The 24,455-nt window shown below is 39.0% G+C and overlaps 2 protein-coding genes across 3 annotated transcripts; one reads left to right on the forward strand and one right to left on the reverse strand.

The window, feature by feature from the left end:
• Positions 1-93: 93 nt before the first annotated feature.
• Positions 94-22,792, reverse strand: phtf2 (putative homeodomain transcription factor 2). Of its 2 annotated transcripts, none has more exons than XM_088988678.1 (21): positions 22,671-22,792; positions 21,778-21,935; positions 16,963-17,043; positions 13,636-13,692; positions 11,060-11,129; positions 10,823-10,981; positions 9,718-9,886; positions 8,273-8,431; positions 7,855-8,029; positions 7,647-7,793; positions 6,334-6,490; positions 6,177-6,247; positions 5,981-6,109; positions 5,810-5,895; positions 5,545-5,746; positions 3,251-3,382; positions 3,036-3,122; positions 2,752-2,907; positions 1,586-1,681; positions 1,275-1,400; positions 94-1,197 (listed from the first exon to the last, which is right to left on the reverse strand). In XM_088988678.1, exons 3-21 carry the CDS (start codon positions 17,005-17,007, stop codon positions 1,177-1,179), a joined length of 2,244 nt encoding a protein of 747 aa, XP_088844804.1. In that variant the 5' UTR covers positions 17,008-17,043; positions 21,778-21,935; positions 22,671-22,792; the 3' UTR covers positions 94-1,176. The 2 variants fall into 2 exon arrangements, with proteins under 2 accessions (XP_088844804.1, XP_088844803.1); XM_088988677.1 differs by having other exon boundaries at positions 8,273-8,434; positions 22,671-22,791.
• On the forward strand, positions 22,707-23,552 carry LOC148881801 (transmembrane protein 60-like). Its single transcript, XM_088988679.1, has 2 exons — positions 22,707-22,816; positions 22,886-23,552. The coding sequence occupies exons 1-2, from the start codon at positions 22,733-22,735 to the stop codon at positions 23,201-23,203; spliced, it is 402 nt and encodes a 133-aa protein (XP_088844805.1). The 5' UTR covers positions 22,707-22,732; the 3' UTR covers positions 23,204-23,552.
• Positions 23,553-24,455: the final 903 nt, after the last annotated feature.

Raw genomic sequence — 24,455 nt, forward strand, 5'->3', positions numbered from 1 at the left:
CACACTTCACCAAATAACTTAATAAAGAATAAATGTTTTCTGATTCTAATTCTGAAGGAAGATTGGGTGTTTGTGCGCAAAACAGACAACAAAACACTATTGTGTTTTATCGGTCAGCGCTTGGATTTTATTACAATCCCTCTCAAAAACGTAAATTATTTCGACCGGTTTTGACTTCATGTTTCAACTTACACTTCTTTGTTGCTTAAAAAAATAAAACAGATTCAAACATGCTTCTTTTCCCCACAAGTGTGAAGAACAAATTAAAAAATACAAATAAACCAAAAAAAAGTATGTTAAAAAAAATACACACAAAAAGTACATCTTAACAAAACCAATTGAAAGCTCCAAAAACATTATTTTACAAAATGACAAAAAAATAGGGGCAAACAATCAGAAAAAGCGCGCACTTTGGTCTCCTCCAAACACACACAATAACGTTCTGTCAGCATTGAAATTTGATGAGTGACGCAAATTATCCTCTGTATGTTCATCCGCGGTTTTAAAGTGCATTTTCTTTTGCTCTCAATAAACCGACTGGTTCGACATTACAAGCTAATACTGATTCGCGTAAAACTGACCAATCCCATCGCCTCTCCAGAAACCTCAGTTTACACAGTGAATTGTTTTGACTCCGCTCAGCGGGGAAAATAGGGATGGGGAAAAAAAATACTGTCAAACACCATGTTGATTGAAATGAGCAAATAAAAAAAAATAAAAAAACACAACTTGAGTACATTTAAAATGTGAGAAAACCAGCCCTACCTTTCTTTCTTTGTGTATTTCTTTCTTGGCGGTTCACCCAATGATGGATTAATAGCGTATTTCCCGGAGTAGAAGCCATTAACCACCCTTAACTCGTCAACTTTGAACCGTGTCGCTTTTAACGTGACGCGGATTATCGATGGATGTTTTCTGTAGTCCGCCATGTTACACCCTTTGAAAAGATGTAAGTAACTATGATTATCAAAAGCAAGGTGTAACCTTTCAAGAAGAAAAAAAAAACATTTCAATCAGACTGATCAGATAACAAATTCAAAACAAACATAAAATAATTTAGGCTCAAGTGCGCGACGTGTGATGTCATAAATAGTGAAGTTAAATAAAAAGTGAAAACACTGAGCGGGTAAATAGCTTGTTGAAGGTCAAAACACTCGCCGCCATCGTCTTCTTCAGTCACGATTTGATTTTCCACAGCTGCGCACGAAAACAGACATAAGTTTAACACTAAAAACACACAACCGGACGCTTTGTGTAATTTTTGTTGCGTTCACCTTCAAGTTAAATCCTAACAGATCTGAAATGACTCCGGAGACGGCGGACAGGATGACCAAATGCGTGATGTTGTACAGAAGAGGGTTCATGGTCAAACCGTACAGCCGGAACGGACTATCCAGTTCCTGCAATGCAAAAAGATATACATATATATATATATATATATATATATATATATATATATATATATATATATATATATATATATATATATATATATATATATATATATATATATATATAATTAGTAAATATAATAAATACATTAATTACAAAGTGCAATTTATTTACTCATGAAATCATTTCACACCTTGAGTAGTTTGGTTGCCAATTTTAAGACATTGTTGACCAGCGTCAGGTCTTCCTTCTTGTTGGGCTTCTTCTCCATTTTGAGATACAAGTTGATCTGGCGCACGCACACACAAACACACAAACAAACAAACAAACAAACAAACAAACAAAAACACACACACACACACACACACACACACACACACACACACACACACACACACACACACACACACACACACACACACACACACACACACACACAAACAAAAACACACATGCAAACAGGCAAACACGCACAAACACAAACCCACACACAAACAAACACACACACAAACACACACAAACACAAAAACAAACAAACACATGCAAACAAACATGCAAACAAACACACACAAAACACACAAACAAACAAAAAAACACAAACACACACACACAAACACACGCAAACACACACACACAAAAACACACAAACACACACAAAGACACAAACAAACACACACACACAAACACACATGCAAACAGGCAAACACGCACAAACAAAAACACACACACACACACACACACACACACACACACACACACACACACACACACACACACACACACACACACACACACACACACACACACACACACACACACACACACACAAACACAAAAACAAACAAACACATGCAACCAAACACACGCAAACAAACACGCAAACACACACAAAACACACATACACACAAACAAACACAAACACACGCAAACACACACACACACACACAAAAAAACACAAACACACACACAAAGACACAAACAAACAAACAAACACACACACAAACAAAAAAACACACACACAAAAACACACGCACAAACAAAAACACACATGCAAACACGCACAAACACACACACACACAAACACAAACACAAACCCACACAAACACAAAAACAAACACGCAAACAAACACAAACAAACGCAAACAAACACAAACAAACAAACACAAACAAACAAACAAACACACACAAACACAAAAAACACAAACAAACACACAAACATACACACACAAAAAAACACACATACACACACAAAAAACACACACAAACAAACACACGCAAACACACAAACAAACACACACGCACACATAAAATATTGTTAAGGAAAAGCATATGCGGGTGTGTGCGGGTGTGTTCCTTCACCTGTTCGGTTAGCAAAATGGACGTGTTGCTGTACTTCTTGCTGGTCTCCGAGCCCAGCGTGACGAACCTGAGCAGGAACAACGACAGACTGGAACACCAGATCACCAACTCCCAGTTGTAGTGACACTCCAGGAAGGTTTTGTGCACGTGAAGCAGCTGCGATAAAGGGATGGCGACGATCGTCGTTATCGGAATCGAGGCGGTGATAACAAGGCGAAAACATGTGTGTGTGTGTGTGTGTGTGTGTGTGTGTGTGTGTGTGTGTGTGTGTGTGTGTGTTTCACCTGAGCGCAGCAAATGAAGACGACCGAGAGCGTCAACAAGAAGGCAGAAGACACGATGACGTCGACGGAGCGTTGGGGGCCTCGGCGCTGAAATTAAATCCAAAGTTGAAACACAAAAAGGACAAAACAATAATGCAACATTTATTATTATTATTATTATTATTACTATTTTTTTTTTTTGTTGTGATGATGGAAAGGACGCGTGGGAATTTTACTTTCAGGTATGAGCGTAGTGACAGCCACATTTTGATGTTCTGGACCTTCTTCAGTCGAAAGTGAGGAACTTCCGATTTCCTGGCTCTTCGGGCCGAAGTCAGGTGACCAAAGAGTTTGGCGAACAGCAACCTCTGAAACACACAGATGCACACATTTGAATGTCAATAAAAGATTATGAATCATAATAATCATCCTAATCATAAGAAAAATTATTATTAGAAAGTAGAAAGGCTTCAATTCATTCACTGCTGTTGTATTTTGTTTTTTTTTTTCTTCAATAATAATAAACATAATAATATTCTTCTTCTTTTCCTTTCGGCTTTTCCCCTCAGGGGTCGCCACAGCGAATCAATGTCCTCCATCTATCCCGGTTAAACATAATAATAATAATAATAATAATAATAATAGGAAGGCCGACAGCCTTAAACTCGTTCACTGCCATTCATGAATTCATTCGGAAATTTAAAATATGACGTAGAGTGCCATTCCCGAATTGGTTCGGGTTTTTTTTTTTTTTTTTCTTCTCAATAACAACAACAACAATAATAACAATAATAATAATAACAATAATAATAATAATAAGAAGAAGAATAACAATAATGACAATAATAGTATTGTAGGTAAGTATTGTAAGTAAGTATTGTAAATCAGTATTGTAAGTAAGTATTGTATGTATTGTAAGTAAGTATTGCTAGTACTGTAAGTAAGTTAGTATTGTAATTAAGTATTGTAAGTAAGTGTTATAAGTCAGTAAGTATTGTAAGTAAGTATTGTAAGTCAGTATTGTAAGTAACTATGGTAAGTAAGTATGGTAAGTAAGTATGGTAAGTATTGTAAGTAGTGTAAGTCAGTATTGTAAATCAGTAAGTATTGTAAGTAAGTATCGCTAGTACTGTAATTAAGTATTGTAAGTAAGTATTGTAAGTAAGTATTGTAAGTAAGTATTGTAAGTCAGTATTGTAAGTCAGTAAGTATGGTAAGTAAGTAAGTATTGTAAGTAAGTAAGTATTGTAAGTCAGTATTGTAAGTCAGTATGGTAAGTAAGTATGGTAAGTAAGTATGGTACGTATTGTAAGTATTGTAAGTCAGTATTGTAAGTCAGTAAGTATGGTAAGTAAGTATGGTACGTATTGTAAGTATTGTAAGTCAGTATTGTAAGTCAGTAAGTATGGTAAGTAAGTATGGTAAGTAAGTATGGTACGTATTGTAAGTATTGTAAGTCAGTATTGTAAGTCAGTAAGTATGGTAAGTAAGTATGGTACGTATTGTAAGTATTGTAAGTCAGTATTGTAAGTCAGTAAGTATGGTAAGTAAGTATGGTAAGTAAGTATTGTAAGTCAGTATTGTAAATCAGTATTGTAAGTATTGTAAGTAAGTATTGTATGTATTGTACATAAGTATTGCTAGTACTGTAAGTAAGTACTGTAAGTAAGTATTGTAATTAAGTATTGTAGTAAGTAAATATTGTAAGTCAGTATTGTAAGTATTGTAAGTCAGTATTGTAAGTCAGTAAGTATGGTAAGTATTGTAAGTCAGTATTGTAAGTAAGTATGGTAAGTATGGTACGTATTGTAAGTATTGTAAGTCAGTAAGTATGGTAAGTAAGTATGGTAAGTAAGTATTGTGAGTATCGTAAGTAAGTATTGTAAGTCAGTATGGTAAGTAAGTATGGTAAGTATTGTAACTATTGTAAGTCAGTATTGTAAATCAGTATTGTAAGTAAGTATTGTAAGTAAGTATTGTATGTATTGTGCATAAGTATTGCTAGTACTGTAAGTAAGTACTGTAAGTAAGTATTGTAATTAAGTATTGTAAGTAAGTAAATATTGTAAGTCAGTATTGTAAGTATTGTAAGTCAGTATTGTAAGTCAGTAAGTATGGTAAGTATTGTAAGTCAGTATTGTAAGTAAGTATGGTAAGTACGTAAGTATGGTAAGTACGTAAGTATGGTACGTATTGTAAGTATTGTAAGTAAGTATTGTAAGTCAGTAAGTATGGTAAGTAAGTATGGTAAGTAAGTATGGTAAGTAAGTATTGTAAGTAAGTAAGTATTGTAAGTATGGTAAGTAAGTAAGTAAGTATGGTAAGTATTGTAAGTATTGTAAGTCAGTATTGTAAATCAGTATTGTAAGTAAGTAAGTATTGTAACGTACGTAAGTATTGCTAGTACTGTAAGTAAGTATTGTAAGTATTGTAAGTCAGTATTGTTAGTCAGTAAGTATGGTAAGTAAGTATTGTAAATACTAAATAAATAAATAATAATAAATAAGTAACGTCTCCGTCTGCGTCTCACCTGCTTGTAGGTCCTCTCGGCCACACTTAACAAGAAGAAGAAGAGCCAGGTGAGGCACACCCGCACCACCAAGCTCACCGTCACCATGGTGACCACCAGTGCGTCTGATCCGCCGCCGCCGCCGCCGCCCTTAAGCGCCGCCGACAGCAGCTCATTGACCGACAGCGAGCTCAGCTGGTCCAAGTGGCGGTGCCGAGACAGCCTTGAAGACACCAAAGAGACATGTTACAGGTCCGGGATTTTGGGGGGGGGGGGGAGGGCGTACCTGAAAGCGAAGGGCGTCAATCCCAGCGCAATCGAAGCCAGATTCCCAAACACCTGGTAACCGATTCCCGGATTGTTTAGATTGACCTGGAAATGCGCAAAGAAAAACGCCTTTTGAGATTCCGAAGCGAGGTCGCTATGGGTCGGGTGGGCGTCGCAGAGGGTCACTTGCTCGATTCATAATCATTCCGCTGATCTCCAAGACGGACATGTCGGCTTTTTTGCACTCGTTTCCCTCCCACACGATGGCGCTGACTCTCTCCAAGCCTGGATTGGAGCTATGTAGCCAAGGGGCGTGGCCCTAAGGATGCACAACAACGGATGATGGATTTTTGTCACCGATGGATTTTTTTTTTCTTTAACCCAACCTGGTGGAAAGGGTCATCTCTGTACTCCTTTTTGTTAAGGGGGCACACCGGCACGCCTCCTCCTTCCGCGTCTGTCAAGGAAAAAAAATCTCACAATGAGGCACCGCAAGATGGAAACGTGGAATGGAGCGGGGTCAGGGGGTCGCGATTTTCTGACCCGTTTCCGAAGTACAGGACGACCTGCACTCGGCGCAGTGCAAAAAGTCCTCCCACAGCAGGTCCTCCGTCTCTGAGCCGTGTCGGGTGCTCTCCGAGTCGGGGGTCCTCAGGCTGGAGCATCGGGAGCTGCAGCTGGTGGGTGACTTGGGGGGGTCCTGGCGGGAGGAGAAAAAAAAAAAAAAAACATTACTTCATTTGGAAGTAGTGATGTGTCATTCATGAACGAACTGGCTTAGAGCCGACTGAGAGCCGGCTCATTGAAGTGAATAATAATAACAATTATAATACATTGCATTTTCAAGTGCCTTTAAACTCTCAAGGTCACTTTACAGTCACAGGATCAGTTTTTCTGTGGGAGTGCAGCGGCAGCCACACGCGCCAGCCTTCACTCAACCCCGAAGTAACTCAAATAGATAGAAAGCAAGCTAGCTAATGGATAGCAAATAAATAGCGAATAGGTAGCCAGATCGCCAACAGCGAGCCAGCGAGACAGCTTACAGCCAGCTAGACAGCTAATAGCTAGCTAATCGATAGCTAATAGATAGCCAACAGCTAATAATAATAATAATAATAATAATAATAATAATACATTTCATGAATAATTTCAAAACTCTCAAGCGAATTGCGTGCATTTCCATATTCAATTTTGATGGATCAAGATAGAAAAAAAAGACATTTAATTCAGTGTTTTGACTTATTTTCCGTCCACCATTTTAATGAAATTTTACCATATGGCTTCAACTAATAATAATAATAATAATAATAATAATAATAATAATAAATTTCATTTAAAAGTGCCTTTCAAAACTCTCAAGGTCACTTTACAGTCACAGGATAAGTTTTTTCCGTGGGTGAGCAGCGGCAGCCACACGTGCCAGCGTTCACTCAACACGGAAGTAACTCAAATAGATAGAAAGCTAGCTGGATTGCTAGATAGCTAATAGATAGCGAGATAGCTGAGATGTTTCCTCACTCAAATAGTTAGCTAGATAGCTAATAGATAACTAGCTATCTAGATAGCTAATGGATTAGTCCCACAAGGGGGAAATTTGCATTATTAGCTAGCTAGCTAGCTCCAATCCCAAAATACTCTCTCACAATCAAAAGTTTCCCATCATACTACATTTGATTTATATTTATATTTCTACTTTTGTCTTTATAAATCATCAGTACGGACCAAACGAACCGGCACTTTAAAAAGAGCCGGAATTCCCATCACTCCAAAGTAGTGAGTTGGCGCCACGACACTTTGCTAAATAAAGCACTAGTTTGTCCTCCATTTTTGGAAATATAAAACAATAAATAGTTCACCTCCACGACGTAGTGCTTCTTGTAGTGCATGCCCTTGCGGTTTCGCAACGAGCAGTCTGCTGCGATTCTCTGGACTCCCTTGCGGAGGGCGACGTAAGACGCCTCGGGTTCTTCCTCGCTGGACGCCTCGTCCGACGGCGGTCCCCCCTGCGGCGGTGCGGGGAGTCATCACAAAGCGGGGACAAAGTCGCGGGTGGCGTTTCGTTACCTTAGCGGCGGCGACGGAGAGGTGTGTCCGTGGGGAAGGACCCCGCGACGTCCAGCGCGCCTCGTTGAGGCGGTTCAGGAGTTCGCAGCGATGGAACTGCGGGGGGCCGTCCAGCGACACGTAGCCGTTGTCCGTTTCTGTTGACTTGTCAATGGACAGCTTGGATTTCTTGGACCTAAGCGGTGCAAAAAAAAAAAAGTGAAAAATGATAGCAGCTAGCTCTCTATTTGCTATCTCGCGGGCTATCTATGTATCTATATAGCTATTAGCTATCGAGATAGCAGCTAGCTCTCTATTTGCTATCTATCCATCTATTTGCTATGTATCCATCTATTTGCCCTCTTAAAAAAAAAAAAAAACACATTCAAACCGATCCCGCCCCGTTCAAGGAAAACAGGAAGTAGAAATCGATACACACCCAGCTTTACAAAGATCAAGCCAGAAATCATGGAAGAGAGCCCCCAGGGTGTTTGTAGCGCAGGGCGAATAGGGGGGCGCCCCCGCCTCCTGCGCGTTATCGCTGCTGCTCGAGCCGTCGCCTTCCCTATGCGCCTCCATCTGGGAGGCTTTCCTCAACCTTCTTCCGTCGCCAAAGAAGAAGAAGAAAAAAGAGCAAAGACACACTTAGCGGACTCGCGCATGGCAATGATGACCCCCCCCCACCACCACCAGTCCCACTCGTGAGCTTTTCGTGCTCTCTCGGGAAAAAACAAATGACTGATTAAGAGACACGGTGAACGCTACCAAAGTCGTCGTCACGTAGAAGTTATTGATTACAATGTAAACCGTGATGAAATAATTGACAATAAAAATGGTTGAAAACGGTGATTCATTGATTCATTCGTTTTCTGCTTCACTTCATCCTGACAAAACAACCATTTTCACGCACCCCCTTAACCCGTTCATCTGCATTATGCTATCTAGCTGGCTATCTATGAGCTGTCGCACAAGCGAGCTAGCTCTCTATTTGCTATCTAGCTGGCTAGCTATCGAGCTCTCTATTTGCTATCTTGCTGGTTATCTATGTTGCTATTAGCTATCGAGATAGCAGCTAGCTCTCTATTTGCTATCTCGCGGGCTATCTATGTATCTATATAGCTATTAGCTATCGAGATAGCAGCTAGCTCTCTATTTGCTATCTCGCGGGCTATCTATGTATCTATATAGCTATTAGCTATCGAGATAGCAGCTAGCTCTCTATTTGCTATCTATCCATCTATTTGCTATGTATTCATCTATTTGCTATCTATCCATTTGCTATTTGTCCATCTATCTAGCTACTAGCTATCTATTAGCTTGCGAGCGAGCTTTCTATCCGAGTTACTTCTGGAAAGTAACAGACAAAAAAATCATCATGTGACTGTAAAGTGACGTTGAGAGTTTTGAAAGGCGCTGAGAAAAGAAATGTATTATTATTATTATTATTATTATTAGTGACGCGTCATTCGTGAATGAACCGGCTCTTAGAGCTGGCTCATTGCAGTGAATGACTCTTAATAGGGAGCCACTTAAAGGAGCTGATTCCCCCCTGCCCCTTTCGGTGAAAGCACAACGTGATTGGTTGAAAATCCGTGGACACACATCACACACACACAGGAATACAAATAAAGCCACATCTTCTTTTCCTTTCAGCTTTTGCCGTCAGCGAATCAGTGTCCTCCATCTTCAGACGTTTGATTTGCATGTTTGTTTTGGCCAAACTTACTATAGTCTATATTTCTTAGTATTTGTAATTCGTTTTGCATGCCATTTTACATTATTTTCGGTAGTAAAATAATTTAAGAACCAAAGAAAAAAGAAAAAGCCAAGGAGCCATTTGGGAGCCGAAAGAGCCAGATCTTTTTAGTAAGCTGCGTCACAAACCTGCGTCTCTTCCCGCCGACGCCGCCGGGGACTGGTTTGGGGGTCCGAGTGGAGACGATCTGGCAATGGACCGTCCCCAGGAGGAGCATGAGCCAAATGGCGCCAAACACCTCGGTGGCGGGGATCCCGTGAGGCTGCGGGATGGTGGCGTAGAGGAGGGCCGCAACCACTGTGGGAGGAGGTGGGACATCGACGGAACAAAAATTAGCGTTTTCGTGTTTATTATGTTTGTTAAAGGACAACCGACGTCACTTTTTTGCTTCTTAACTGACATCAGAAAAACGTTTTATAGCATCTAAAATACCCAAAACATGCAGTATGATATTTTTATTAAAATGCAAAACACCAATAAAAATGATTTAAAGTGTCTGCAAAAAATTGAGCTGCGAATTGGGCGTTTTCAAAAAGTCCCACCCCCAGTTCGTGACGTCACGCCAAGACGTCTTGCATTGCTGCAGAATCAAAACAATGGCTTCAGATTCAGAGAATATGCTTTCTTATTACACATCCAGTTATGAATATGATTCAAGTAGTTCTGAAGAGGAAAGCATACATGTTTACAATCGATTAAAGAATTTATTCCGTGCCATTTTGAGGCAAGATTGAGGGGAAATGTCTCACCGAAAAGAGGCACAAAATGGCGACCTCCTGTGGCCACCTCCGTTTCCACAGGCTGATAAATTCCTTATATGGAGCTTGGACTCCCTCTTCTGGCGGCTTTTGGGTGCAACACGAGGTCCCCAGACCAAACAAGTCCAGCAAAATACATTGACATGATGGAAGGACTGCTACAATGCGTCATGTTTTCGGTCAGGGGCGTTCCTTTAGTGACGTCACATACGGACTCGACTTCCTGAATACTCAGCGCGCGTCTTAAAAGGTAAAATATAGCTATATGCGGTGGAATCCTATTAAAATACGCTCAGTAGAAGTCATTTGAAGCCATTTTACAAATTATGGACACAACTTGTCCGGAGACGTCGGTTGTCCTTTAAAGTCATTATAAGTGACAGTAATTTCATCTGTGCTGTATGTCATGCTTATTAGCATATTTGACAATAAAGCTGACTTTGATTTTGACAAAGAACTCGAATCGGGGACAGACCTTGCAACAGGTAAAGCGCCAGTAGTAAGAGGAAAATGGCGCGGGAGGTGACCTGGATCCACCAGCGATAGAAGAAAGGAAAGAAGACCACCCGGACGATACCCTTGCGGGTCAGCGAGGTCCACGGGCTCTCCGGTTTGGCCTTGGCAAAGGCCGAGCCTTCAAGGGGAAGCGGCGGGGGCACAAACGGTCATCAACATCATCATCATTATGGACTTGATGTTGACCTTGTCTCACCTCTAACCAGGTCCACGTCGATGAGATCCGGTTTGACGTGACCCGTCTTCTTCGGTTTGTTCCTCAGACCCTAACGAACCCAAAATGAGTCAGGTGGGGAGCAGCAATGTTTCAAGAAGGATCCTTTTGGATTCCGAAAGACGCCACAAGATGTCGCCTAAACTCTGCAATTTGCTCCCTTTTTTAAAGTTGTATTTATTTATTTTTGTGTTTAAGAGAGACAAAGTCACATGCTGAAACTGTGAAAAAAAACTAAGCAAATTAACTCATTCACTGCCAGACAATTTGCAAAAATGTGTCCACTCCAGTGCCAGGGTTTTTGTCACCCAAATTCCAGGAAACACAAAATATTGAGTTTTAGAACGACATAAACATTCAATGCAGCGTAAGAAACCTAAGACTCTCTAATTTTATAAAAAAAAAAAAAAAAAAGTTAATTGCTAAATGATATGGGTCTGGAGTTATATGAGTTTGAAATGGGGGCAGCTGTACAAAATACATTACAATACATACATATTGGTTTATATAGCACTTTAACAACTGCTGAAGCTGGAACAAAGAGTTAACATGGAAAAAAAGGCACATGCTGCCCCTTGTGGAAGGGAAAAACATTGCCAGAGGTCTGACCAGCGCTTGATAGGCAACCCCCTCGCAAGAAAAACCAAAATAGGAACAAATTCGGGAATGGCCTTCTACATTATGCTTTTCAATACCCGAATAAATTCAGGAATGGCACTGAATGAGTTCAAAATATATGTTGATGTTCTTTTTTAGGTCTGACCAGCACTTGATAGGCACCCCCGTCGCAAGAAAAACCAAAACCCGAATTAATTTGAGAATGGTGCTGAATAAATTCGGGAATGGCAGTGGAAATATGAATGAGTTAATATATATAGAGATGTTTGTTTTAACTCATTCACTGCCATTCCCGAATTTGTTCGGGTTGTGTTTTTTTCTTAGGAGCTAATAAAGCTTTGGTTAGACCTCTGGCAATGTTATTTCCCTCACACAAGGGGGCAGCATTTGCCTTTTGTCCATGGTAGCCCTTTGTTACAGCTTCAGCCGTTGTTAAAGCGCGATATAAATCAATATGTGTGTATCTTGTACATCCGCCCCCATTTCAAGCACATATAACTCCAGATACATATAACTCACAAGAAAAAACAAAATCCAAACAAATTTGGGAATGGCACTCCACGAAGGTAAGCAAAAAAAAATAACTTAGCAAAAAGAATGTAATAACTTCCACTCCATTTTAAGATTTATATATATATATATTTTAAAGTTATTTTACCTTTATTTCATGTATCTATATTATATATTGAGGTAAGTAATCTATTATTTCTATCATATATATATATATTTTTTTTAAGTTATTTTACTTTTTTTTAATGTATCTTTTAGATTTTCCAAAAATCAATGTCACGAGTGTTAATGAAAATTCATGAGGCACGGTGTTGATTGATTGATTGATTTATTATTTTTTCATTTGTTAAATTTTTACTTATTTGTTTTTTATTTATTGTTTGTTTATTTATTTACTTGTTTATTTCCCTTTTTATTTACTCTTATTTGTTTTGATGTCTGGTTATTTGATTCTTGTTTTTATACACTTCCGGTTTGAGTGAACGCTGGCGCGTGTGGCTGCCGCTGCTCACAAAAAAATATCCTGAGACTGTAAAGTGTCCTTGAGAGTTTTGAAAGGCGCTTAGAATTGAAATGTATTATTATGATGATGATGAATTAACTTTATTTTCTGATGAAAAAAGAGCCTAAGGTTTCTTACGCTGCATTAAACATTTTTTGTTGTCCTAAAACTCAACATTCATTACAATGACAAAAACCCTAGCACTGGAGTGGACACATTTTTTTTGCACATGTATAGCAGTGAATGAGTTCAAGTGACACACATCTACCAAAACACACTGTCAGGGATGACGAGCAGCATATCACGCTAACAAAAAAAAAAAAAAAAAAATCAAACACACATCTCACGTGCATATCTATTATCATATCTATATTCATAACCGCAAGAGTTACTTTATTGCGCTCAATTTATGGACTCTCGCTCGCTTGGTCAACCACTCCGGGGCGGCACCGGTCCAATCCAAACAAGAAAATCGACTGCACCTTATTGGCAGGACGGTTGAAAACAAACAACCCGCCTGTGCTCTTATCGCCGGGCTATTCACGGCCTTTTTTTTAATCTTCATAATAAAATAATTGCAGACGGCGTGCAAAGGTGAGGTTATTATAACACAGCAAACCACAGGGGGGTGGACGTATCGATATGGAACGCTACCCCCCTAAAAATCACAGTGGCGCTAGTCTACGGCGCGTAGCCGCTATATACTCACCAGCGATATAAACTGAAGGCGAGGATGATTGACAGGGAGGATGGGTGAAGATGAAGAGGAGGAAGTAGGGGCAGAAAGGTAATGGTTAAAAGAAAACAAAATATGGAAAAAAGACCGGATAAAAAAGGGGGTGTGATGGGGTGGAGGGGGGGAACACAGAACTGATAGACAAAAACAAAAGTGGCACGTGGCCCCAAAAAAAAATGGAGAAAAGAGTACCTTGATTTCCCGCTGCTCCACCGATTTCTCCCATATTTGCTGGTCGTAGGCGCCAATCTGCAGATTAGAAAGAACTTGTTAAAAGAAGAAACGTTGTCAGAGACGTTCGGGCGGACACTGTGAACAAAGATTCCAACACAGGAAGTCTTTTACTGCCGGCAGCCATTCATGACCGACGCCTGACTTTTAAGCTATTTATTGAGAGTACAGGTAACATCCGACTTACGACCGAGTCCCGTTCCGACTGAACGGTCGTAAATCGAAATGGTTGTAAGTTGAAATCCATTCAAAATGTTGAATAGAGACTCGAAGGCTAAATGACTCGCAATTCCCCCCCGCTGGTGCCATCACACGTTCGATTTCTGTGCGAGACTGAGATGCTGGCTGCCTAGCCAAAATTGTTCTACGCGTTGCCGGCCTGCTAGCGCGTTGTGGTGCCAGGTGTAGAATTAATTAAAAAAAAAAAATAGGGTCTGGAGGTCATGGTCGTAAGTACGGGTGGTCGTAAGAAGAGCTGGTGGTAAGTCGGATGTTACCTGTATATGCACATTTAAGTGATACATTAGCAAAACATACTCTTGTTGATTTGCATAGCATGCCCCTGGACGTCCCAAGCATCAACATCCATAAAACAACAGATCATAGACATTTTAATTGGTTGTCCTTTCCATAATAATAATAATAATACATTTCATTTATAATGAAATTTATAATGAATAATGTACATTATATTATAATGAATAACATATACATATATTATAATGAATACAATATACATTATATTATAATGAATAATAATACATTTCATTTATAAGCGCCTTTCAAAACTCTCAAGGTCACTTTACAGTCACAGGATAAGCTTTTCTGTGGGTGAATAGCGGCAGCCACTCAGTCAACCCGGAAGTAACTGAAATAGATAGAAAGCTAGCTAGCTAGCTAATAGATACAGTAATAATAATAATAATACATTTCATTTATAAGCACCTTTCAAAACTCTCAAGGTGTTTATTATGCTTGTTAAAGTCATTATAAGTGCCTTGCACGCTGGGTTCGAGAGGACAGTAATTTCATCTGTGCTTTTGACTTACAGTCACAGGATACAATCGCTAATAGATAGCTACCTAGCCAGCTAGATAACTATGCTAGGTAGCTAAACGATAGCTAGAGCCAGCTAGACAGCCAATAGATAGCCAGTAGATAGCCAGTAGATAGCCAGTATATAGCCAATAGATAGCAATAGATAGCCAATAGATAGCCAGTATATAGCCAGTATATAGCCAGTAGATAGCCAGTATATAGCCAATAGATAGCCAGTATATAGCCAATAGATAGCAAATACATAGCCAATAGATAGCCAGTAGATAGCCAGTTGATAGCCTATAGATAGCCAATAGATAGGTAGCTAGCTTGCTAGCTAGCTCGACTGTCACAGTTATTCTCTCATAAGGAATTCTGCTGTGTCCGTTCACCACAGATTTTTCTGTGCTTCCATTGTGGGCCTTCAAAGCATGAAACTTAAATATGATAACTTCTTTTCTCTCTATTCTCTACCAACTTGAAAAGGACAAGTGCGAAAAAAAAAAAAACACATTTCATTCATTATGCAGAAAACAACTAGTCTTATTCTGGCGCTAAGGGGGGGAGGAATTTAGGTCAAAACTACACGTTGTAGCCTGAAGATTAATGCGTTGCTATGTGATCATAGCAACGCACGTATGACCTATTTTCAGGTGTGTCGGAGCAATGCAACCTACATCCATCCCGTCAATTGTCACAGTTGGGATTTTTTTTTTCTTCTCCAATTTATGACGCGCCTTTTGGTTCAATCTAATAATAGATGTTGGATTCTCGGATGACGTATGTGATGTCATTCCAGTTACGGAGGCTCACTGCAATCATTTGACTGGGTGTGTGTTTGTGACAGAGATGTGTTTCATTTTCTTTTTTTGTAAATCCACGTGAGTGATGTTCGAGCGTTGCAGGGTGGCGAGGACGGGGGGGTGGGATGGTGTCAGCTCATCAGAGGGATCCGATATCGGAATAATCCGACACCTGGAACAGTTTGTATTCCAAACGTGTTTGCTTTTGAAATGGACGTCGGTTAAATGTCGCGGAATACGATTCACAGGCTCAAGTCGGAATCTTAATTCTTCATACAGGCCAGACAGTATGATGTTTCGGATGACTGCAAAAAAAAAAAAAAAAAAATCCAAAGCAAAAGTTTCATAAACGCAATGCCGCAATAATAATAATAATAATAATAATAATAATAATAATAATAATAATATAAAAAAACAAGTCTAAAGGGAAAGTTCCACGAACGTAATGCTGCCTAAAAAAAGAAATAATAATAATAATATTAAAAAAAAAACGAGTCTAAAGCAAAACTTCCACAAATACGATGCCGCAAAATATTTATAAATATATCATAATATGAAAAAAATAGTCCAAAGCGAGTTACACAATTGCAATGCCGGAAAAAAACATTATAGTAATTTTATTAAAAAAAAAACTAGTCTAAAGCGAAATTCCACAAATGCGATGCTGAAAAAAAAAAAAAATCAGAAAAAAAAACAAGTCCAAAGCAAAAGTTTCATAAATGCAATGCCGCAATAATAATAATAAAAACAATAATATATAAAAAACAAGTCTAAAGGGAACGTTCCACAAACGTAATGCTGCAATAATAATAATAATAATAATAATTTAAAAAAAAAACATTCCAAAACAAAACTTCCACAAACACGATGCCGCAAAATATATATAATTACAGTAAAGTCTCGTTATATCGATATTCTCGGGAGTCGGGAAAAATAGATATAACCATACTATCGATATATCCGACCCTGCGGCATGTAAATTGTCTCCTTGCGTTCATAGAAATAGTATCGTAATAAGCAGTACTATCGATATAACCAATATCGATATAATGAGACTTTACTGTATATCATAATATTTAAAAAAAACTTGTCCAAAGCGAGTTACACATTTGCAATGGCGGCAAAAAACATTATAGTAATATTATTAAAAAAATTGTCTAAAGCGAAGTTCCAAAATTGCGACGCTGCAAAAAAAAATCATAAAAAAAAAACAAGTCCAAAGCAAACGTTTAAACACAATGCCGCTGAAAATAAAATTAATAATAAATTAATATTTAAAAAAACTATACTGCAAAAAAAAAAAAATAATACAACAAAAACAAGACCAGAGCGAAAGTTCCACAAACGCGATGCCGCAAAAAAAAAAATATATATATATATAATAATAATATCCAGCATTCCACCACGAATGCAATCTTAAGACATGGCCGCAAAAGTAGCTTCTTACCTTTTTCTGGTACCACACCACGGCATCTTTTACTTTGGAAGCCATTTACATGTCATCTCCCGCCGTCTGGGGCATTTTAAACTGAATGGGGGGGGGGGAGGAGTTTGAAAGGGGAGGGAGAACAAATGACAAATTAGAAATCACACAGAGCAAGAGAAAGGAACATTCGAGACAAACAAATAGAAGGCGGAGCATATGCCCCGTTGGAGACAGGTGCGTGCTGACTAATAACACAAGATCGCGCATACACGCTGGGAATTTATCATAATGCTTGTACACATAGAAAGCGACGCCTAGGCGCTGTATCACGCAACCGCGGGTGAATGTGGCAATCAAAAAAAGGCTCCGCCCTAGACTTTGTTGACATTTTGGACAGGCGCTTTATTTGATGAGTTGTTTTTTTTTTAAGTATGAGAGACCAAACATTTGCTCGCGCCGTCGCGCAGCAATGCTACAAAAACAATTCTATGAGGCTTTTCATCACCAACACCCCGACCCCACCACCCCCCCCTCGAGATGATGTCACGCATTTAAAGGAAGTCTGGACTTTGCGCCAAAGCGGGAAGGTGATGAGATGGCCGAGAGCAGGAAGAATGCAAGTGCGACATGGAAAATGAATACAGTAAAGTCTTGTTATATCGATATCGGATATAATGATAGTCCCGGTTATAGCGATACTATTTCTATGCACGCACAGAGAAAATTACATGCAAACAGGGTCGGATATATCGATAGTCCCGGTTATATCGATATTTTTTCGGATTCCCTTGAATATCGATATAACGAGACTTTACTGTATTTAAAAAAAAAACTCAAATTTTGTTGTCATGGGTGCCGCACTCAGCGTGAAAAACATATCTATGGCAACGGGTTGAAATATGTTTAAAAATGGCAGTCCTCCATCCATTTTTGCGCAGTCGCGTTCAAAAGGCAAAAAAAGGGCAGAAGCAGTCAAAGTTTGCCTAATATGCCCTCAAAGTGCAGATTGACAGTAAAGTGTGATTGATTGACACGTGGCGAGGCGCTTGAACAAGGGAGGGGCGTGAACTACGGAGAGGAGGCAAGAATGCAGAGCAGTAGGTACAAGGTCGAATTAATTCCACATATTTGACGGCTACCATAATTGAAGAATGCAATGCGTAACTACAGACGCTCCCCAATTTACAAACAAGTTACATTCTGAATGGTCGTTTGTAAGGTGAATTTGTTTGTAAGTTGCTTCAGGGCTATATTTTATTTGGAATATATATTTAAGGCCTATATAAGTATATTTAAGATTTATATATGTTAAAGGGACTTGTGAAGTAACCTGTATTGATTTGTCCTGAAAAATAAACATTTCATCAAATATATGCTCTGTAAAGATATGTACATGTATATTACATATGTTAAGACAAAAATGTTCATATGCACCATTGTTCGTAACTTGAATGTTCCTAAGTATGGGAGTGTTTGTAATGCATTCCGTAACTACAGACGCTTCCCAATTTACAAACGAGATACATTCTGAATGGTTGTTCGTAAGGTGAATTTGTTCGCAAGTTGCTTCAGTGCTATATTTTGTATGGAATGTATTTTTAAGGCTAATATAAGTATGTTTAATATTCATATAAGTACAGTATGTTATAAAAAAAAGTATAAGTACTGGTTTGGACTGAAAAATAAAATTTCATAAAATATATGCCCTGTAAAGATATGTACATGTATACCTGGAGAGAATACTACATATGTTAAGACAAAAATGTTCATATGCACCATTGTTCGTAACTTGAATGTTCCTAAGTATGGGAGTGTTTGTAATGCATTCCGTAACTACAGACGCTTCCCAATTTACAAACGAGATACATTCTGAATGGTTGTTCGTAAGGTGAATTTGTTCGCAAGTTGCTTCAGTGCTATATTTTGTATGGAATGTATTTTTAAGGCTAATATAAGTATGTTTAATATTCATATAAGTACAGTATGTTATAAAAAAAAGTATAAGTACTGGTTTGGACTGAAAAATAAAATTTCATAAAATATATGCTCTGTAAAGATATGTACATGTATACCTGGAGAGAATACTACATATGTTAAGACAAAAATGTTCATATGCACCATTGTTCGTAACTTGAATGTTCCTAAGTATGGGAGTGTCTGTAATGCATTCCGTAAATACAGACGCTTCCCAATTTACAAACGAGATACATTCTGAACGGTTGTTCGTAAGGTGAATTTGTTCGCAAGTTGCTTCAGTGCTATATTTTGTATGGAATGTATTTTTAAGGCTAATATAAGTATGTTTAATATTCATATAAGTACAGTATATTATATAAAAAAGTATAAGTACTGGTTTGGACTGAAAAATAAAATTTCATAAAATATATGCTCTGTAAAGATATGTACATGTATACCTGGAGAGAATACTACATATGTTAAGACAAAAATGTTCATATGCACCATTGTTCGTAACTTGAATGTTCCTAAGTATGGGAGTGTTTGTAATGCATTCCGTAACTACAGACGCTTCCCAATTTACAAACGAGATACATTCTGAATGGTTGTTTGTAAGGTGAATTTGTTCGCAAGTTGCTTCAGTGCTATATTTTGTATGGAATGTATTTTTAAGGCTAATATAAGTATGTTTAATATTCATATAAGTACAGTATATTATATAAAAAAGTATAAGTACTGGTTTGGACTGAAAAATAAAATTTCATAAAATATATGCTCTGTAAAGATATGTACATGTATACCTGGAGAGAATACTACATATGTTAAGACAAAAATGTTCATATGCACCATTGTTCGTAACTTGAATGTTCCTAAGTATGGGAGTGTCTGTAATGTATTCCGTAACTACAGACGCTTCCCAATTTACAAACGAGATACATTCTGAACGGTTGTTCGTAAGGTGAATTTGTTCGCAAGTTGCTTCAGTGCTATATTTTGTATGGAATGTATTTTTAAGGCTAATATAAGTATGTTTAATATTCATATAAGTACAGTATGTTATATAAAAAAGTATAAGTACTGGTTTGTACTGAAAAATAAAATTTCATCAAATATATGCTCTGTAAAGATATGTACATGTACAACCGGAGAGAATACTACATATGTTACGAAAAAATGTTCATATGTACCGTTGTTCGTAACTTGAATGTTCGTAAGTATGGGAATGTCTGTAATGCATTCCGTCGCTGCAGAGGCTTCCAAATTTACAGACGAGATAGATTCTGAACAGTTGTTCGTAATGTGAATTTGTTCATAAGTTGCTTCAGTGCTATATTTTGTATGGAATGTATTTTTAAGGCTAATATAAGTATGTTTAAAATGTATATAAGTACAGTAAAGTCTCGTTATATCGATATTCAAGGGAGTCCGAAAAAATATCGATATAACCGGGACTATCGATATATCTGACCCTGTTTGCATGTAATTTTCTCCGTGCGTGCATAGAAATAGTATCGATATAACCGGGACTATCGATATATCTGATATCGATATAACGAGACTTTACTGTATGTTATATAAAAAACTATGTATTGGTTTGTACTGAAAAATAAACATTAAAACCCTTGTTAATTATTTTGTGGATTAACATAAATAACCATCCTACTCTACTATCTTTGTGACTGCTTTATTTCCTGAATGTGATAGCGCTTGTTACAGCTTCAGCTGTTTTTAAAGCGCTATATAAATCAATACGTATTGTATTGGATGGAAACTGTCAATTCACTTGATTGGATTGCGCAGGTTCGGTCGGAAACAAAAACATGAGACCCCCCCTGCACCCCCACCGCCTTTGTTAAGTCACCAAATGGAACCTGAGCCTTCACTGGGGCTGCTTTATATTTCATGATGGGTGCCGGTTACATCTTCTGTATCGCACTGGAAAAGCACCAGGATGCCAAATCAAGACTTAACACAAACGACAATATTGAGGGGAAGGGGGGCAAAAAGTATTTTAACACACTTTTCTTCTAGTGCCCCCCCCCCCACCCCCTCCAAAAAAGGATGCTTTTGGCTCATCACTTCCTGCGTTCACACGTTCAACATCTGCAGCTGTGACACAAGCCAGCGGATGATATAACTAATGCAGCAAGTGATGTAACCAGCTTTACGCCCGGGGCGGTGGGATCTCTCCGAGGTGACCATACAACTCGCCGAAAACGGAAAATCCATCACTAAGTGTATCATCGGCAACCGGTATAACGTTGCTAATCTCAGCACAAACCCTGGTGTTTTTTTTGTTGTTGTTGTTGTCTCATGTTTCATCTGTCAGTGAGACATTAACTCACCTCAGTTGTAACATGCTTTAACTAAAGCACTCAGGAAGCAATCAGAAAGGTCATGCCTTCCTGTCAATTTGTGACCTCGTATATTAGAAAAAGGCACCCTGAAGGTTGCTATTAAAAATCTAGTTTGGTTTGTAAGGGAACTTAGAAAAATATTAGAAAGGCAAATATTCGGTTCTATTTTAGCCAAAGAGAGAAAAAATATATCGGTTTGGCAACTTCGTCGGGACAGATGAACGGTTTAATTCAAGTGCAAGTGGAAAAATACAGATGTAAACAACGGCGCTCTTTACGTAGTTTTAAAGCACCGGGCTACTCAAAAATCGTGACTAGCAACGCAAATCCAACGTGTTCATATCCTTTATTTATTTTCGAAGCGTTAACAGTTCGTGACACACTTGGCAAGCTAACGCTTATGCGAAATGTGATGCTAGCTCGGAAGCTAACTAGCATGACGGCTATGCTACCGGTGGCCACAAAGAACCCCCCGAATCCCCCCTCCCCTAGCCCAGACGTGCAGCTGACGGCAGCGTCTTACCTCGCGGACAGTCAGGGCTGCTCCCGTGGTAGCCGCTCACAAGAGCCCAAAATGAAAAGCTTCACGAAGCTCGGCGAAGCTAGCCAGCCCGGTTCATCGTGTTCGGATTCTCGGGGTCTGCTCGTGGGTTCGGCTTGGAAACGTTGGCTCCTCCGCAGCTGAGTGATTGACAAGGCAAAAAAATACAAGTTCACTTATCACGCCATGGTCGTAAAGTCGTGTTCAAAGACGCCTCCGCAATTTCAGCAGTCTTTAGTTAGCTTCAAATAAACCAGTTATGTTATAATAATTGAAAAAAAGTGCGAATCGTCAACCCAAATAACGTTTGACTATTATTAAACAGTTTTAAAATTCGTAAAACGCACTGTCTACCTCTGGTGGACATTATTATTGACTGCAGATGGAAAATTGCATTGCGTCACGAGTACATTACGGTGAAACCTGTTGCGTGACGCAAAAATTATAGCAGCCAATCAGAATCGAGGGTAGGCGTAGTCAATACGGAGAAACTGGTTCACTTTCTCCCATCTTCGAACCCTCGTCAACATCAACCACCGCTGTAATAAATATTTGCATAATTATGTAAATATTCTAACTGTAATGATGTAGGGCATACGCTAAAATGGAGAGGCCGGTCTGGTTACCGATGTAGGGAGCACGCTGACGTGAGTACGACATCGTTCGTGGTTAGCTTAATAATGCTAGTGTGCTAACAAAGCTACTTATGCAATCTGACGCGCTAACGACGTCAAGTGGATTTAAATTGTGACTTTCTGTTGACACGTGCATGAATGCATTGTGTTTATTAATTACACGTGTTTATGAAATCCCCCGATAATGCTAACATGACCCCGTTTTCAATCGTTAATACACGTTATTTTAGACTTATTCACCTGATAGTGGCAATGTCAACATTGTTCCATCCTAGCCTGTTGGTCTCCTGCCGTGCGTTAAGATGTCCCTGGCGCAGAGGGTTTTATTGACCTGGGTCTTCACCCTGGTCTTCCTCATCATGCTCGTACTCAAACTGGATGGGAAGGTATTGGGAGATATTGCTGCAGAAATTGCCAACAGATCAAATAACGTGTTTTAATTATATAATGTGTAGGTGCAGTGGAACTGGTTCCTCATCTTCCTACCAGTGTGGTTCTTTGATGGCATCTTACTCCTCATGCTCACCATCAAGATGGCCGGCCGCTGCAAACCGGGTTTCGACCCGCGGAACGGCTCGCCGGACTTGCGTCTGCGCGCCTGGTACATGGCGGCCATGTTGCTAAAGCTGGCATTCTGCTCGACGCTGTGCGCCAAGCTGGAGAAGTTGGCGGAGGTGAAGCTGACGTTGGTGTGCATCCCGTTGTGGGCCATGTTGCTGGGGGCGCTGGTGGAGCTCGGTCTGAATATCTTTCCTGAGAGGAGAGAGGCCTGACAGGGTTGATGGAACAAAAACTAAGATTCTGGATGAGTAAAAACTCTTGATTGTGATGACTACTGTGAACAATACACTGGAATTATTGTATACGTTGCCAATATATTGCCAATATGTTGAGTCCTGTTCTTTCTACATTTATGATTGTGCATGGCGGGCAGTTTTAAAGCAACATTTTTTTTCTGTTGAAAATCCAGTACTATCTTGCGTTATTTTGCACTTTGCCGATGTTTTCTGATTAGAAGGAGTCTCATGTGAATAAATGATCCTGCACTGAAAATGTATTACTCTACAAACACTACACAACAATAAACATAAAAATAATAATAAATGAAGATAATGAACCTCACTCGATTGTGCAAGTGTATTTGTTGTCGGTGTAGCAAGTAGCCGCTTGAGTGTACAGTGATACCTTGGCTTATGAACTTGATTGGTTCCCAGACTGTAAGGCGAAAAGTGTGTATCCCAAAAGAATAATTTTCCATATGAAACCATTAAAATGGGAATAATCGGTTCCCAGGTCCCGAAAAAACAATTTTCTACTTTCTGATTTTCTAAGCCTTAAAACTACATAATATATACCTTATTTTATGTATAATAAATGTGCTAGGGTATTATAATAAAAAAAATGAACTGTGCTGTATAATAGTCATTTTATTTATCTATGGGATGGTCATTGATGGCTTGATGGAATGGAGCATTAAACACTTGATGAGGAATGTAACCTTTCACCATCTTGAGGAAAGATCCTTTGTAGGTGCTTTCTCTGTGATAATTTTATCTAGTTCCTCATCAATTGTGTTCTGTTTAGCTGGGTTGGTAGCTTTTTGCATCAAGTGTGCTTTTGCGGGTTGTTTGTGGAGCCTGATTGATGGGATATTTTAACCTTGCAGTCTACACTCTGCCTTTGAACTATCAACGTTGAAAGTCTCTCGTTGTCTGCCTGTCTCTTTAATGTTTAAACCACCTCCCCTCACTGCTGCGTTCTTGACCAATCACGTGGCTTTAACCGAAGACTGGGGGCGGGGAAGAGAGGACAAAAACAGTCGGCTGCCATTTTGTTGTTGGAACGGGCTAGTTCGCGAACGACATATCACTCATTGAGGCAGCTCCGTGCATGAAAAAAGTTTGTATGCCAAAGTAAACTTCATAAATTTAACGTTCGTAAACTGAAAAGTTCGTAGGCCAAGGGGTGCGTAAACTTCATAAATTTAACATTCGTAAACTGAAAAGTTCGTAGGCCAAGGGGTTC

Source organism: Hippocampus bargibanti, linkage group LG22 (assembly GCF_051943395.1).
Source record: "Hippocampus bargibanti isolate YZ-2025 linkage group LG22, ASM5194339v1, whole genome shotgun sequence".
Lineage (NCBI taxonomy): Eukaryota > Metazoa > Chordata > Actinopteri > Syngnathiformes > Syngnathidae > Hippocampus > Hippocampus bargibanti.

Coding starts and splice junctions, on each gene's coding strand:
- phtf2 (XM_088988677.1), bottom strand. CDS start 17,007: ATGGCTTCCAAAGTAAAAGATGCCGTGGTGTGGTACCAGAAAAAG. Junction 3,123..3,250: donor CACTACGCTCATACCTGAAA/GTAAAATTCCCA, acceptor ATTTAATTTCAG/CGCCGAGGCCCCCAACGCTC. Junction 1,682..2,751: donor CCATTTTGCTAACCGAACAG/GTGAAGGAACAC, acceptor TGCGTGCGCCAG/ATCAACTTGTATCTCAAAAT.
- LOC148881801 (XM_088988679.1), top strand. CDS start 22,733: ATGTCCCTGGCGCAGAGGGTTTTATTGACCTGGGTCTTCACCCTGGTC. Junction 22,817..22,885: donor TACTCAAACTGGATGGGAAG/GTATTGGGAGAT, acceptor TATAATGTGTAG/GTGCAGTGGAACTGGTTCCT.